This window comes from Vollenhovia emeryi, unplaced genomic scaffold, assembly GCF_000949405.1.
Source record: "Vollenhovia emeryi isolate VEMERY1.0 unplaced genomic scaffold, V.emery_V1.0 DF939157.1, whole genome shotgun sequence".
In the NCBI taxonomy this organism is placed as follows: domain Eukaryota; kingdom Metazoa; phylum Arthropoda; class Insecta; order Hymenoptera; family Formicidae; genus Vollenhovia; species Vollenhovia emeryi.
The window spans coordinates 1,453,605-1,471,789 of NW_011967209.1; the positions used below are offsets into that span (position 1 = coordinate 1,453,605).

The 18,185-nt window shown below is 45.5% G+C and overlaps 2 protein-coding genes across 3 annotated transcripts in view; one reads left to right on the forward strand and one right to left on the reverse strand.

Moving 5' to 3' along the window:
* The window catches only part of LOC105564959, a 128,278-nt gene that overhangs the window by 54,474 nt on the left and 55,619 nt on the right, over positions 1-18,185 (reverse strand). The gene's annotated exons all lie outside the window — the stretch shown is intronic.
* LOC105564958 (zinc finger protein ZIC 4) overlaps positions 1-18,185 on the forward strand; it is a 32,692-nt gene that overhangs the window by 12,839 nt on the left and 1,668 nt on the right. The window contains exon 2 of the mRNA XM_012017749.1: positions 17,523-17,692. Within this exon, the coding sequence (XP_011873139.1) occupies positions 17,523-17,692 (170 nt within the window). The remainder of the gene's footprint in view (positions 1-17,522; positions 17,693-18,185) is intronic.

Sequence of the window (18,185 nt, forward strand, 5' to 3'; positions counted from 1 at the left end):
ACAGTTCTTGGTCCGTGGACACAAGGCTTAACAGAAGATGATTGGCAACGGTCTTCTTGGATTTCCGTTTACGACGTTCGCGTGGAAACGTACAGGTACAGATTTCATGGTGCCTACAGATTCGTAGCTAGTATAGAAACGAATGCCGCGCAGAATGTCGCGAGAAAGACATTTGAAGCCGAGTGCCCGGCGATACGACCATTTACAAGCCAGGGGTCGTACATTGCGAATAATTATAGAAACGGAAATCACCCTCGCACCCGCCTTCGATGAATTCGATTGGCGCGAACGTGCCATGGCGTACGTACCTGTCCCGCGGCGGATAAATTACGATCGTGCATCCTCTGAGATTCCCCGAGGTGCCCCCTTCACCGGGAGCGCGCAGTTTCGCGCCAGCTGACGCAAATGCGTAGGTGCGAGAACGGGATGAGATATCCCGCGTGCGCGGGGCGCTAAAAGAAATCAAACATTTCTGGTTATCTTCCACCGGGGGATGAGCTGTTCGACAAGAAAATAACTCCGCTTCGCTCTTCTGTTCTTGGATAAACGCTCCTTTTCGTTCCGTTCTTACTGCCCCCCTCCGCCCCTCTCCCTCCGTCCGTCCCGTCGCCCCTTTCCATTCTTCGACTGGATATAGATTGGAAGGTACGGCTCGCAAGAGAGAGAGAGAGAGAGAGAGAGAGAGAGAGAGAGAGAGAGAGAGAGAGAGAAAGAGAGAGCTGTTATAAAATAGTACGGGGGCATTAAGCGCGCCACTAAGCGACTGTATATTATTCTGTTTGTAGCCAGATGTCCGCGGGCTAATGTTGCCATTCTTGAAAAAGTCCGCTGCGCCCCGGCGTTTATTAGCGGCCGTAGCGGGCGCCTCCGCTCGCACGTGATATTTTTTCACCCGCGGAGCCGTTCAATCGGAATCGAATTTATCGTTTAACGCAAAGCGCCTATGCCGAATGCTGCAGAATGCGGGTGTGTATGTATTCGCCGGGTGATTTAGATACTTCGCCCCCGAGGGCACGTGGTGTTCTTTCCTTGAGCGATTACGCACGCCGCGGTCACTGATTTATTAAAAGGTTTCGGAAGATTGAGACATCCAATACCTCTCGAACTTATCTCAACAAACCCCATGCAGTTGGACGAAGAGGGTTTTTTTTTTCTTAAGCAAATTGCGTTTGACTTCAGCCAGCGTTGCGTAAATTCAAGCGCTTATTTCATCCACCCCCAGTATCGCGGCGGAATCTGAAGGCGACGGAAAGCCTACTTCGCCGTAATCTCTTCGTACTTTTAGACGGAACATTTTAATCAAACATTTCTAAATTATTTTTCACCTCTATGATTATTTAATAGTATAAAATAAAAGTTTTCGACGATCATATTTAGCTAATTTCTTTGTAATCTGCAGTCTTGAAGATTTCAAAGATGAAAGACGTTAATTTGGGGACTTTTATAAAAGACAAAAATTAGTCTTTTGTATCTTTAAATTCCTCTTCGACGGCATTCGACTTAAAACGTCATCACGAGAAATATTTACAGTGGGGCGTAGCAAAATTGTAAAGAAAGTTGACGTTCAAACTGCAAAGTTGAAGCTACAAACAAATTAGCTTATGTTAATCGAAGAATCTTTAATCGTTAGGAGGGAAGCGAAAAACATTTGAGATATCTCGCGTATTTAATTATCTTGGAAACCTCCCGGATTCAATTCTCGACTTTATGTAGCAGTAAGTGCCGGAGGGTCAAACCGCATGGAGCGGTCATTAAAGTCTCGCGGCCCTACGATCCTTAACGGCGAGGTGTGCACCAGTAGAAAGCTCTTTATACGGGAGCGGGCATCGCACGGTGCCGCTTCTTGTCGCGCATCAATGCGAACGGGTAACCGAAGACGGGGTAAATCAGCTCCGAGTTTTGCCGCTGGCTGCCGTCGTTGGGGTACCGCGGTAGCCCCCGTCGATATAATACCGGGGCGCTCCTCTGCGCCGCGTACGTTAAAGACGCCGTCGTACAATGACGATCATCGAGAAAATATCGAGTGTCTGTAACATTATACTTTCGTGCGCGGTTTAAATGCCGGCGTCGGTGTCAGGGCGTGCGCGCGCGCGCGCGTACGGCTTGTTGCGTGTCAACGAGCGGCGAGCGGTGTAAAACCGACGGTGCATCGTGTGATCGTGAATGCTCCTTGTTCGTCACACGATCTCAAGATCATCGGGGTGTTTGCCGAACACACGCGCTAAACTTCATCGCGCTCAACGTCCCGCGTTTTCCGCGATTCCTCTCCTCGCGGATTTACGTTACTTACGCCCGGTTTCGCCAAACGTCGCTTAACTTTAATCTTAGTTTAATTCACGTTTGTCCCTTTCTAGAGTAACAGTTGGAAAGAAACAAAGAACGAATTAAGCTAAGCCTGAAGCTAAGCGACGTTGGTGGAAACCGGGCCTTACACTCTCCAAAGTGCACGACTTCATGAATCCGAAATCTTCTATCTAGGAATCGCCGATGATTCCCCTACATGAATTTGTGCACATATCGACACATTTATACATTTTGTATATACGTACATGGAAAATGTATGTGTCTACCTGCGCCTAAATTCATATGGGAGGGCATCGGTGATTCCTAGTGTACGTATAAAAAAACAAACGGGACTGTTCCAATAATTCTGATTAATCACATCGCCGTCGAACGTTGACGATTTCAAGTCGCGGTTGCAATTGTGCCATATATAGCTTATTTTCACGTGTCCATAAAATGAGTTTTATAATCCATGTACACGAATAGGCATATATTCACTCGTCGCTAATTAGCCGGTTCTCGTTATCTAATTAGCTACTCGCGCTTTCTCCATTTCTCCATTTTCAGCTCTATCCTTCTTATTCCACTACTTCGGTTGATCTGTATCGCTTCCCCGTTTTCTAATTGCAATAATAATCTTCTTTCATTTCCGCTTTAGTTTTATATCTCGCTAATTAATTTTTATGATTTCAATAAAGTTAACGTAAAGACAAATCGATACAAACAATTGTTGAAACGTCAAAGACGTCTAACGAAAACTTATCCGGCGCCGATCGTTTCTCCTTCGAAAAAACACTTTATTATAAGATTGTAAAGTACAAAAATGATAGAGACTAAACATAATAAATAATTTCAAAGATATTACCAAGATAAGACTTTAGCTGCGAAACTTGGAGGAATATTTTATTCCCTGAACGAGCACTTCTCTTTAAATGTTTAACAACATATTTCAAGATGTAAGAAAAAAATTATATATAAATAAAATGGGAGATTTGGAAGATTACTATTGTTATCTTACTGGCATCGATTCGAACAACACCACCTAACTTGGGCATAACTCTTTCTATCGATTGTATAGCGAGTTATTCCATTCTGCCACCGAGCACGAAAATTTCGCAAAGGCTGATGACTACGCGACGAAATCTCTTTCTCGAGTGATACGTCGACCGAGACTGAAATCAAGTCGAATCTTCACGAAGGGCTCATTATCATGGCCCGTCACCCTCGTAACAGTCGCGCAGGTCTACGACGTTTTTCCCACAGTTCTCTCCCGTCAGAACGCGCCGGAGGAACATTGGCGGACGTAGGAGAAGACGAAGCAGGAGGAGGCGGCGGAGGGTCGGTCGGTTGTCTCCGTGGTCCGGTAGAAAAGGTCGAAAAAGGGAGGGGAGATAAATAAAAAAAAAAGAGAGAGAAACGCGGAGGGAGGAAAAAAGGAGGAACGAGCAGAGGAGCGGAGAAAACAAAACGGAATTGCGGCCTAGCTGCGGTGGATGATTTAGGGGGCGAGGGTCGCGGGTCGAGACCGGGCTCTGGAATGCTGGGCCCTCTTCTTCTTCTCTCTTCTTCGGGCATCCTCCTTTCCTCGTCTCTACCTCGCAACGTTCTCTCCCTCTCTTGCGTTCACTCCCACTTTGTATCTCTCTGCCATTTCGTCCACGGTGGAATCGTCGTCGTCGTCGAGAAGATGCGGGAGGAGTAGGAGGTGGAGGAGGAAAAGATGATAAGAGACAAGGATAACAGATAGAACATTTACATAGGTCGTTAGTGCAGGCAGATGTAGGGACGCGTTCGCGTATACCCACGGTGACCGCGTGTCCACCTTGTGCCTCCGGTTCCTGACCGTGAGACTCCAACTTCGCGCGGCGAGATCGACTTCCTATTGTTGCTCGAATTTGTCACCGTTTCGTTTCGTTAACGGCCATCGCGAATAAACGAGCTCGTAACTCACGCGCGTAATAGAGAATCGCCTGATTTTTTCGCCCCGCTGGCTCGTTAGAGAGACGAAACTTTCACGGCATTTAATTGTCTCAAGATTAGACGAGCGTTATCGGTGCCTGATTCAATCCCCGAGTTCGCGTTGATTACACATAGTCGATATCGGGCTCGATTCACTGGCAATTTTTCTCTTTTCAAGATATGGATGGAGGCCAAGATTCAGCCAACACATGTCTGCTAATGCTGGCAATGCGTGTGTGTACGATTTATCGGCGGATATCCTGTCTCTTTCACGTTTGTCGCTCGTTCTAAAATTTTTACCGAAAAGAGAACGCCTCGCCTCTGTTAGATTCGCAGTTAATATTGAAAGACGTACGACTGTATAATGGCACAGTACGTACGATATTAATTTTACTCAAACATCCACGGCACAATGAAAATTCCTTTTTAATCGATGAGACGTTCAATGCATCCCATTTACTGTTATAAATAGGTGTAAATCATTTTTTATACGGCCGATGGGTATACGAACACTTCGAATTTCTCCTCTAATCTACCGGCAAGATCGGACGGACCTCCTGTCCCACGGACTCATGTCGGGGATTGACCTAAAGGGCCACGTCAAAAATCATACGGATACATGTCTCGGACCGTTTTGACGTCGGGACACACCAGCCCCATTCCTTATTGTAATTTAATTTCGTAACCCGACGCCGTGTACCTCCGACCAACGAAATTATCAGGGGTCCGTGTGGCACGTTATAATTTTCTCATAAGAAGCTCTGACGAATTGAGACTCGAACGTTCAAAGATGTCACAAGCGTACGTTGCTTTTGAAGAAGAGTTAAGAGCTAAGACCCTCGCACACCAAGTGCACGCGGATAAAGTCATTCGCCGAAAGTTTCTCTTTTTGATGCAAGAAAAAGATGAATAATATTGCGCGAAAGTTTGCAGCAACGTTACACGAGCAATAACCGTGCAAATTGCAACGATGCTAAATGTCTCGTGTTAAGCGCGCGGCGTAATAATACAAATTTACGTCCCACGGTACGATATGTCGCAGGCAGTTTGATTGAACATACAATTGCTTTATCACTAGTATACAGTTGCTCAGCAATTACACACGGTATAATATGCAATCTGCCACATACGAATAATTTCGATAGCATTCCGTTGAATAATAAATGAACATATAAGAGGCAATATTTTACTTGAAAATCATGGCATCTCCAGAGTCGTTTGACTTTCTACAACGTATTTAATTGCCATTTAATTTTAATAGACGCTTCATGCGCAAGAATGTTACAGTCGCAATGACTAAACGACACCATAATAAGTTTTTAATAATAGGTTTCTATGGAATTGCTGTGTACAAAATTAATCCTTAATTCTTAAATATCAACAAATTCAATTATTAAAATGTCAGTTATAACGACATCGCGAAAAGACAATTTAGAACAATGTCTGCACATTCGAATATTAAAAGAATGGAGTAATAGTAATTCCAAATATTATAAAACAGAGGAAAGTCCTCTATTATGAGATAGGTTTCTAATATGAGATAGCAGGTTTTTAACATCCAAATTCAACCACAAATCTTTTTTCGCAACGATTACACGATCCAACGATGAACTTTCCCCTAAGCAGATTTCGCCCCAAAGGTAATAAATTCATGGTGGAATCAACTGACGATGCCTATTAATTTAACAAAAACCCCGCTATTCTATATTAGGATCCTATCTCATAATAGAGGCCTTTCCTCTACATTATGATTTTTACACGGCAGCCATAGAACATTGCATGTGGAAGAACATTCTGTATCCCATGTGCGTTCGCTTGACGATTTGGCGCAACCTATCCATCATCGCTATCGCAAAAAAGTGTTACCGAAGTTTTTACGCAAATCTAGCAAAATTATCTTTGCGAGACGCAAGTGTGAAAAGTCCCCAATAAATAAAATCGCACCGTGAAACGACAGGCACGCACGCTAACGGCGTATCAGCGATAAAAAAAAAAGGAGACTTGCATCAGCGTACGTGTGCATGAGCGATTGTGTGAATAAGAATTATATGTAAAATACGAAATTTTGCACGAGAGGGACGCGCTGCGAAGAAATAATCGCGCGAAACGCACAGGTAGGAGACACGGAAAACTATACCAAGCATTCGACGTGTACGCGTAAAGATCTAATTGCGTGCTTTAAACGAGTGCATAAAGTGACGGCTGAAAAAACCATCAACTTGGTTCGCATTGATAACGCAATAACGAAGTATAAAATAAAAGCTAAAGGAGTCAAGTGTGTGTTGTGTATATTAGATGGGACGCCGTAAAAGCTGTTCTCTCCTCTCGTCCTTTCGCCGTTCTCGTCTCTTTCTCGCTCGCGTTGTTTCATCGTGTCCCTTTTTTTCTCCATTCTCTACTTTTCATTTCTTTCGCGTCTCTCCTCCCGCTCTTGGTGCACGTGTATACATCCCGTCTGTACGTACGTGCATACAGAGAGAGAGGTAAGTTTCGCCGGTCCGCGTTATATTTACGAAGAGCCTCCACCTCTAATGGTTTCGATGTGCTCGGACGCAACGCGTACCTGTCCCGCGCGGAGTGCGTGTGCACGCACACGCGTGCGTGGGGCGATTCCTCATGCGTGCGCGCGTTCAGCGTGCACACGCGTGCACGTCCTGCCCGCGACGCGCGATACTGCGCGCAGGGTAGACCAGGAGAGAGGATTCACGCATACACACACGCGCGCGCGCGCACGAGGCGCACGGGCGTGAATTATGCCTCGCGCGAGATGTCAAATTGCTCGCCATATCATAAAATATACAACTCCGCGCGCTGTGGGAAACATTATGTTCTCTCCCGGTCCTCCGCCTCTCCACCCCTGGTCGTTCCACCTTCCAGCCACCCGGTGTCCCCGCCGTCCACCCTCCCGTGGATCCTTCCCGCCCCTCTACCCGTACTCGTTTCTCACCCCCGCCGCGGCCGTCACGATTCGCAAATAAATTCGCGCGGCGCACCGCAGTCATATTAACGTCGAGACGGTTTCGGCGCCCGCTTCCGGAAATTCATTTTTCCGTCGGCCACGACACAACGTCGCCTCGATGTAACGGCGAAACCGTTACGCTCATATGCATACGTATCGCGATAACATAATTTAAATAAAAAGAGAACAATTTGCGAATTATCTGATGTGACGATCTTGGAAATTCCGTGACGACGTTACCGGGCATGTACTGTGGAACTTTTCAGAATGCATCCCGATCGGAATTGCTTAGTTACTTTCGAAACTTTTATTGCGGCTCTCTACAGACCAAGTTCTACCATCGTGGACACAGGCCTTAAGAATAACGGAGCGATTTCGATCGGAATCTCTTCCGAACGGTTTTATAACATGTCTCGTGATAAGCGTGATTTGAAAACAATTTGAATTCTTCCTTTCTAACAATGAGTCGTTTCAAGAAATTTATGAATCCTGCGTTCACTCGACCGCCGCGTGCTCCTCACGAAGTAGAACGCGTAAGACGCGCGTCGGCTCTAAAAGAAATTAGATACGTTGAGGAGAGCTGCAACGTCGTCGTGTGTCCGTTCGAGTCAGAACGTAATATACCTGCGACTCACTTCGTCCTGATCTGATTTAGCGATCTTTCCGCCACGCCTCACGTCTAATCGCTAGATGAGAGAGAGAGAGAGAGTGAGAGAGGGCTCGATGCCGTTCATTAATAAGCCTAAAACTGGCCCACACACGAGAGTAGGTCCCCAAGAGAGTGCTCCGCTATGCCCAAGATCTCCCTCTCTCTCTCGCTCTCTTTTTCTTGGGACGTTCCGTCCCGAGAGAGGAGAGCTGGAGATGAAAGATCCATCGATGATACATAGTGTATCGTCGCGAAAAACCGTCGAATCATCGGCCGTCAATAAATACCGATCGATCCCGCGCCAGCGTCTATTAATGACTAAACGTCGGCTAACCAAATTAACCGTGACTAAAGTGCATTTAACTCGGCATTCCTCGTACTCGCGTAACATTGTTTAAGCCGCTCCGGTTACCGTACGATAAATCACGATCGTGCACGCGTGATTTCCCCCAGTGATTTTGCAAGCCTGTAATGATATTCTTTAACGCAAACTTATTGTGCCGATAGAAAGCTTAGCACAATAAGTTGCGTTAATCTTTGCCGATACATTGGCCGATACGCGCGACTTATTCAATTTACAACGTAGCCTCGTATCAAAGTACTAAACGAATATTGTATTCAACAACTGAAAAGAAAGAAAATCGCTATCCTGATGTACGTACAGAAAAATAACATTCTGCAAATATGAGAACTGTTGTTCTCTCTCATTCAGTCTCATCAATATTGTTAGCCTACATTCAATAAACAAAATAACTTGATAAGCAAAAAATACTTTTCTCGCGGTCGAAGAGAGTTCTTTTCCCGCTAGTGTCTAATGAAATTCCTCCAAGATTACTTGTCGTTACCGCAGCAAGGTTAATGTATCTTCTTAGTTACTCTTTCCCCAGTATCCTCCTTTCCCCTCCGTCTCATGCCCTCGTCCTTATATTCTCTCAAGTATCCGTCGCGCGAGGTTTCCCCACTTAATCCTGTCCGTACGTAAATCATGAACTTCCTTCTCGACGCCTGCGAGGGTACTTGGCAGGACTATCCATGGAAAAAAAAAGGAAGAAGGGTGAGATGCGGACGAGAGCAAATCGAAACTTTTCTGAAAAAAAAAAACAACTTTCTTCGGACAGAACTGAAACTTTCTCGTAGGTTTTCTCCCTACGAATGAATAGGCGAAAGTTAGGCCAAACGATGTAACTGAAACACCCGCCCGCAAAAATCGATCCTCAAGGACGTGAGATTATGTCCGAAAGAGGAAAAAGCAGGTATATTAAACACATGATACAAAGGGGCACGGGCATATTACAAAGAATGGTCCGAAGGCACGAATGGTCCGAAGGCCTGAAATACTATCGGACGAGAAGAAGAGGCGAAAATAGGAGGCGCGGTAATAGCAATGTGTGTATATATATGTATATACATATAATGCCACTCTCGAAAACACAATTCATCCCGGTTCTCGAAACCGAAAAATGCTAATCCTCGACGTTTCCCTTTGACCGAACATTTCGTCTCTTACCGTCGTGTTCCTTTCCCTCGAGACTCCCTCGTTTCGCCGGCCGTCGTGAAAATATTACAAACGTTGACGATCTCTCTCGGCGATTTGAGGTCACCTCGGAAAGCGCCTTTGGGGTTCATCGGATTCGACGTGGAAAAGCTCCCAGATCGGACAATGGACCTCTAACAAGCCCTCTGTCGCGTCTGCGTGCATCCATACGCGTGCATTCCTTCCTTTTCCTTCCTGCCTTTTGCGGTGCCGTTTAGCACCGGTGCACAAAGATATAACAACGCGCCGCTGAGTTCTGCCCACCGGGGCCCGTTTTCGTTTTCCTTTAAAAATCTCGAGCCGTGTCGAGGCACGCGGGGTCTGTTTGCACGCGCGTCTCCGAAGAGTACCGCCGCGCAAAAGTTGACGAGACTTTCAGTAGCCCTCGAAGTAAGGGGGGCGCGTGTACTTTTCGCCTCAATGAGGATCTTTGATCCCTCTTAAGGGTCCTTGAACGACGTTTGTAACGGCGTTTAAAGAAACACGCAAGTCAGAATCCCGGCAGTCTGCTGTTTTCAGTTAAGTGGAATTGATGCAAGGCACAGAAAACTTATACGTGACGCATTTATTACTAAATTGCGTCAGTTATGAGTGTAAAAATCCCAATTTCTTTCGATATTAACTTTTTGAGAAGACGTCGCGGGAGAACTAAACGCTCGCAGCAAAATCGTGTAGGAAACACTTTGTATTTCGTGCCGATCCAAGGACGAGTTTCTATTGCCCTCTCGAGAGAGCGTACGCACACCCCGCAGTCTTAATTTCGCAATCTAAACTGAGACGGGCAAGAGTTTTACGAGCGGTCAAATGATTTTCAGAGACGCGTAAAACGCAGAGACACGGTTCCTACATAGCAAAGATATACAATTACGGGTTAGATGGGTGCAAAAGATACTCCATACCGTGACAACTATATATACGCAAGTTAACCCGAAAAAAGTGCCACCTTCCGCGAATAAATACGATGTACTTTGCATGCGAGGAATCTCTCCGCGCGTCCAGGGCCGTGCCGGACTACCTAAAATAAAAAGAATCTTGCGATCCCACTCGCAAGGAAGACATACGGTTAAAATACGATTTATCGTAATGATTTAACGAACACGAGCGGTTCACACTGTCATACCTGAAAGTTATTTGGGAAAGAAGAAACTTCTAGTATAAATGCCAGGATAATTAGCCGCACGAAACGATCGGATTATCCGACGGTAATCTGCCAACTCACCCATCGGTCGCATCGTGCTGAAGCTCAGACCACAAAAATGCCGCAAAGAATTCTGTGAGAACTACATACCGATTGTCCTCGTACCGGTTTCCTTGGAAGTGATAGGTTGGCCGGATACCGACCCTGGTAACTCTAGACGGACAACCGGGCATACCGAGTCCATGGCGCCCCTATCTTTTATGCCAGCAGTTTCTGAAAATCTCCGAGCTTGATCTCTCTACCCCGGATTACAACAGACGAGACGGAGGGGGAGGGAGAGAGGGAGGGAGAGAGAGAGAGAGAGAGAGAGAGAAAGATAGAAAGAAAGAGAGAGTGAAAGGTGGTCAGATCGTGGAGGTCGCGCGACGAGCGAGACGGCGAGGGAAGCTGGGAGAGAGATTGGTTGTCAGCGACAGCAGCAACCGCAGCAGCAGCGGCAGCAACACGTGTGCGCGCGCTGGACCTGGCGGCGTTTACATAAACACGTATAAACGTCGTGTAAACCCCGGCGCGACACCAGTCCCCCGCATTCTAGAGGTGCGCGTGTGCGTACGGCTCAACGCGCGTCCATGAGCAGGTCTGGGCGACGGTAGCATCCCCGAGCTCAGATAACCGGCAAGGATATATACGACTCTAAACTGCACCTACGTGCGGGGACGTTCTTGGGCTACCGAATTTTCGAGGAGTCACGACGGAACGTCAAGATAGCGACGGTAAGGACGCACGGGGGAACCGGATCAAGAAGTGTCCGGTTGACTGGCGATTCTCAGTGAGAACCGAGACAATTGACGTGTCGGAGAAACCGGAGAGCTTCTGAGTGTCGGATATTTAGTCACCAAATAAATCTACACTAACTAGAGATAAATAGGCTAGAGATAAATAGAGATAAATAGAGATAGACTAGAGATAAATTCTTATTAGCACCAGCACAAACTGACAGAAGATGGACGTTCGGGACTTTCCTGCGAGAACGCAACTGGACTTTTGTTGCCAGAGGTGGTCGCGCGCGCAGAAACGAGGAAGAATGAGGATTACCTCAAACACAGAAATTATCTGGATCGAGGACGAGAAGTGTCCGATTGACCGGCGATTCTCGGTGAGAAGCGACAAATGTGCCGGAGAAACCGAAGAGTTTCTGGTCGTTGAATAAATATGGAATAAATATTTAATCACCAAATATCTCTTGTCTTATTGATTCGAGATAAATATTTTTATTAGCAACCGCACACAAATGGATGACGAACAGAAAGTGGAAAATGCAAATTTCTATGCTATTATCTGCAAGAATCCGATACGCAAACAAATCTGGAACGGCGCGATAGTTTCTGAGACGGCTTAGATGGAACGAGATCCTAGCCTCGTCGGAACGTTATTTGGGTTAACCATTATCTTATCCTAACGCGATCTGGAGGTAGTGGCCTAACGTGCTTTCCAATAGACGTCGGGAGGTGGATATATCATGGAGGCTCTCGTGGGGCCACAGATGACAAAGATAGCATGCGCGCGAACGCGAGAAAGAGAGAGAGAGACGACGGAGGAGAAGAGAGGGAACGAGCAAACACTCGAATTACCTCAGCAAAGAAACATCTGCCGATGGCGCTCTCCTTTTCAAAGCCAACATGGCGGAATGATCGGCGCATCAACCGGTAGTTACGTTTACCCACGGATCTGCGGTTCTTTTTCTCCTGCACTGCGCTCTTCTCCCTCAGGCCAAGACCTACTCCCTGCTCATTCCCGGCTCTCCCTCGTTTCCGCGCGCGCGACCATCTTTGGCAAAAAAATATCCAGTTGCGTTTTCGCAGGAAAGTCCCAAACATCCGTCTTCTTCGCTCCCCGTTTGCCCCTTATGTTCACGACCAGGCGCTCGTGCGGAAAGAGGAACCGCTTTTTCCTCGCTAATACAACACACACGTATTCAGGATCCCGTAGTATCGCGAACAAATCTGTGGATACCAAACATAGCAGGTGCTACGCAAACATACCGCCATTGGAACTCCCGGAGTGACTTGAAACGACAGTGGCGATTGGAGATTGGTGCTGAATCTCGACCATTCCGTTCTGCAATCACGGATGCGCAGAAATGGAAAGACAATATTTTTTAATCTGAACGAATGTAGCATTGACGGACGTGCACGGCGACTGATTTCATCCTCCGGCGAGAACGTAATCGAGGAAACGCACCCTCCCGCCGTGCGTTTCGCGATTTTAATTCCTCCCGGATGTACCGTACGTATATCCATCCATCGCTCATTAAATCACGACGTTTATCACTCGCCCTTTCGCGTTTTCATTTCCTTCCTAACGTGACAAAAAATCACTAATCTCTCGGTCTCTCGAATTGCACGGCAGAGAATGAACGGCAGGCTGTGCGCTGCATAGAGAGCAAACAATCGGCGTTCTATCGATCGCAAATTATTTGTGAAGTGACTCGAGCTCAGCAGTAAGATCCGATATCTAGCGATCCTAAACCGGGAAGATCAAGTCAGCGATTTCGCTGTGACTCTCGTATCTCCTGACACGATCGCGATGACATCGATACACATTTAACAGGAGAACCTCCAGGTTTTCCTAATGCCAAACGTATAACAAGAAAATTATCCACTTGAGGGGCCTCCAAAAATGAAAACGGGAATGCGTGGAAGAAGAGGGAGGTTGAAAGGTCGACGTAAAAGTGGGGAGGGTAGTTTTCTCGATCCGGTAAGGTTCGCAACAATGTCCAGTGGTCCCAGGACTGGTGTCCTCCACGAATACAATGGCCGCGAAAAATCATCCATTATCCGCGCGAGATCCACACACAGGGAAGGGAGATGACGAGAGAAAGATGGAAAGAAGATGGTGAGGCTGCAAGTTCGGGCCCACGGACAATGGCGTACGCCCATATATCACCCGACTGATTTTTCCAAAAAGCGGAATCAATGAGTCTTCCTCGAAGGTGCAGCGGAGAAAAGGTGGGATTCCACGCCGGTTTTCCAGGCACATTTTCAAGCTAGTTGAACACTTCCGATCACGCGATTTTGACCATCGTGAAAGACAAAAATTGTTCTTACTTAAAATCCGTAGCGGAAGTGCTGACGAATACTTTACGAGATTTAAAAAATTTAGAAATTCCGGAATAGCATTTGGAAACTGCCAAACGCTTGAAATATTTCAAGAATAATAATTTTGTTATCGAGAATAGAAATATATTTTATAAAAAGAAAAGTAGACGAGTGAAAAATTATTAGAAAGAATAGACGATTAATAATATATGTATAGTAGGAGCATCTTTTGTTCACATTGTTCAAAATATATATTTGATATAATGATATAATAAAAAACAAAATAATAATTGTTCAAAACTTAAGTTTGTGCAGTCTTTGTACGAATGTTGCGTTATCACCTGAAATTATGTACGACAGACGTGTGAAGGCAATTATTTCACTTTTAGACACTGCATAGATTAAAATCAGGATTTTTATGGCGGTAAATAAGAGATCTGCATCTTCTGTTTAGATGCTCTATTCCCCAATAGATAAAGCACGGACTCTCGATCCAAATCTAGACATCGAACCCGCGCACTATACATACATATAAACGCACATACACACGCGTGCACGCACGCATGTCGTACGTACGCATGCATACATGCACGAGTCGCGCGTGTATCGCTCTTCGATTCCAGCCATAGCCAAAACGATTATAATAACTATTTTATCCGGCGCGGATCTGGGCCATTGTGCCTCTCGATTCTGAAAGTCATAACACGGTGCCTGTGCTGCCCTTCGGGAACTGCCTCGTGTTCCCCTTTTGGCTGTGCTATACTACGGTGTAACCTGGTGCACCATGAATTTCAAACACATACACACGTACGTTGAGAAGTGTGTGCGTGTGCCCAAAGATGCGAACGCAACGACCGACATGATCAGACCCTTCTGTGACTACGTTTCTCGCGTGCGTGTATGCGTGTCTCCAATACGCGTGGATGCATATTGTGATTGTACATGCGGATGCGAGTATCTATGTATATATGCGTACGCGTGACACGCATACGTAGATGAGTTTGTAAGTGTATAGGTACAGTGAACGAAATATGTCTATGTTGCGCCGTCGTATGCATAGGCTGTCTCGGAATTATGGAACACAATCTTGCTGATAAATTCTTTATCGAACAAAATGCCGGCTTTTACTTAAAGAAAGTGTCAAGAAGTTGAGTTGTGCATCTCGTACGAAAATTATAAAAATCTTCAATTAAAATTCCATATAAGCGAGTATAACTTACTCAAATTCCAATGCAGTTCCGCCTGTCTTATTGCGTCGATCTAAATGCATCTAAATGCACGCGTCCAAGCAAAATTCTTGAACAGAAAGTATTTCGCGAAAAGCTCTTCGGTCTTAATTTGCTTGTGATACGAAAATCGATCCTTCGACCTTTCAATAGGAAAAAATGGCGACGCTGAAATAAACGAGAGATCTGTTATACGTTTTTCGAGACACCCTATATTCAACCACTAGCGATCATGGTCTCCGCGCTGACACCGGCGTACGCATATACACGTATGAATACGCGCGTATTTGTGTGCGTGTCGCGGCGGTGGCACACATCGACCACCGGCAATATTTCACAGCATATTGTTGCCATCTGCACACGCAACCCTGCGCGCACGACAGAATGCACGACGTAGGAGAGACGCGCGCTTTTATTTATCTGCTATTTATTTGCCAACGCGCGCGCTACCGAAGCGCGGTACCCCGACTCCCCGGCCCTGCCGGGGACAGATTTGAAAAGTTATTAATCGTTCTGTTTTGGATAAGAGTGCCACGGCACTCTGAGGCCCCCCTCCCCGTCGCCAGACGAGGGAGCTCCTTTTGTGCGAGCTGCCGGCTAACCAGACCGACGGCGCATATTGGCCGTGCGAGCGAACGTGCCCCTTTCGATCGGCACGAGGAGGGTTCCCTGAAGAGAAGGTGTGAATCGATGGGTGGAGACAAGCCACAAAAAGTTGAAATCGAGTCAACTCTTTCGCGGAACGGAGGGAGACAGATTGAGACGTGGATACACGTCTGCACGTATGCTTGCCCGATCATACAAGAATCGGACGTTCGAATTACTTGACGAAATAGCGTCGCGCACCCCGGCTTATCTCTCCTCACGAATATGTAAAAGTCGACTCATAAATATTCATATCGTCGCGAACAAAAAATACCTTGCGTACCATAAAAACGCAATGTCTCGATGGTGGATACGCCTCTGCGATCGAGATAACGAAAGTGTCGTAAAGTCCGACAATTGAAATCTTTCCGGTGGCGAGTAAAAAAAAAACGGAGTTGCAGCGTCGCGAGATAAGAGGTGATGCCGGTGCGTGGGACCGTTATCTGCATAACTTCATAAATATTTAAGACACCCGCTTTGCGTATGATGCCACAGATGCCCCGGGCCGGCCACGTCCAGGCAACTTAAATGTAATTTCTGTCGTGGCGATGTGTCTTTTCCACGATAATACGCCGTAATCTTATCACATTATTGATACGTGAGATGATTAACGATGTCGCCATGCTCGAAAATTTAATGAACTACAAGGCCGCCTACACGACGATCAGTTTTCATGCTCGGTAAATAAATCAGTCTTTAGTGCAAGGTGAACGAAACGATGACTTTGCTGTCATTTTGAGAAGAAGAGTCTAACTTACCTTTTCAAAAAAAGGTAAAAAAAAAGCGCCAAGTGTAAGCGTTATCCGAACAATAACTATACGATTTTATTATTTGAAAATGTATTGTTACAAAAAGAACATTGCTATTTTCTCTACAAACGTAATGATATCAACAAATTGCACCAACTATAACAATGGATATTTATACAAATTAGAATATTTTATCTCAATATAATGCTAATATAATGCAAATTTAAACAAATTCAATATACGATAAATAAATATTTTATTAAAAAATGACCTTCCCTGATTTAACTTTGAGAAGAAGAATCTATTCGTTCGATAAAATATCAGCCCTATTTACTTTGCAGAATCTGTCATCGAATGAGAAATGAAATAAAAAGCAACGAAAGCTTTCTTGTGCACTTAAGAATTCTCAAGTATTTTGAGTATTTTTAATGCGGCTCTTTACATTAGAATTGTTTAGAAAAGGAGAGAAATGATACTCGGACTCGATCCCGCTGGCGGAATCGTCCCCCTCGGCACTCATTTCGGTTTTTTATGCGTTTCGGTAACACATATTCCCAATTCTAGCCGCGACTCGTCCCCGCAACTCGTCCAAGGGTGAGAACGCGGGTGAGAGCCGCCATTTCTGGCCATAAAAAATCCGCCAAGTTCGCGCTTCCTGTTCGCGCGTCTCCTCGAGAGCGCAGCGCCAGGAGGAAGCTCCGGAAAAGGGAGTAGAATACGGGGGTGTGGACCGACACGGTAAAATATATTCCAGTCAACTTCCGTTGGAAATAAATAAGAGTCACGCCACGCGATCTCGCTGCGCCCCGACAACGGCGGCCATTCGTGTGCAGGGAACCTTATCTTTCGATATCTCTCTCTCTCTCTCTCTCTCTCTCTCTCTCTCTCTCTCTCTCTCTCTCTCTCTCTCTCTCTCTTCCCCTCTCGCACCCTAAGCTAAGAGAAGCCATCGAGAAGAGTGTTCCGCCGCCACTCATCAAGATATACAGAAATCAAGATGAGACTCTAATGCGCTCGCGTAATCGTTCTTTAATTACTAACACCTACGTAATTGTGGATTTCGTCTTCCTAATGTAACATGTTGAGCGGCTAATTACTAGTGGTTACCTTTGACTATTCATGATATTATCTTGCGAGAATTCTGGAAAATTAAATTTCAATTAAAATAAATGTATTAATTCCCCTCTTTTGCGTACACAATAATTCTTTCACGAAATAACATATGATACGTGTTTAGTTGGGATATTATTAACCCTGTGTCCTTATATGTTTCTTTTTCCAGGCGAGAAACCTTTTAAGTGCGAGCACGAAGGTTGCGATAGGAAGTTTGCGAACAGCAGTGATCGAAAGAAGCACAGTCACGTTCATACTTCGGACAAGCCCTACAATTGTCGGGTCTTCGGATGTGAAAAGTCCTACACCCACCCTAGTTCGCTACGCAAACACATGAAGGTATGTCTTCCGGTTAAGTTAATTACAAAACTAGCTCGGCTGAAAGATGAAAGAGCATTACTAGGAATTCCTGTCATTTACACACTTTGGTTGCTTGCATTTCGCAAGTGCCACACATTCAACAATTTTGACAACTTTGAACTTACACATACATTAGACAACATTAAACAATACACACATTAAACAATTTTAAAAGGAAGAGAGATATTGTCAACACAAAAATAAGTATCACAAAAGTTTACGATCAAGACAAGTTATTCTCATATCTTTTATATCCAACAATCACAAGAAAAGGATTAAACAATAAAAAGATAGGGTCGGCATGGTCCCGGTCGGCGATCAATCGCGACGATCTTAATCATATTCCGCACGAATAAAGAATTAGACTTCTGTTTCGCGTGTAGATCTGTTCGGATGCTGAGAACTGCGCAAATAGCGAAACAAAACCGCGCGCCGTTCCCAAAACTACAGTGATGTTTTCGCACGAACGGTC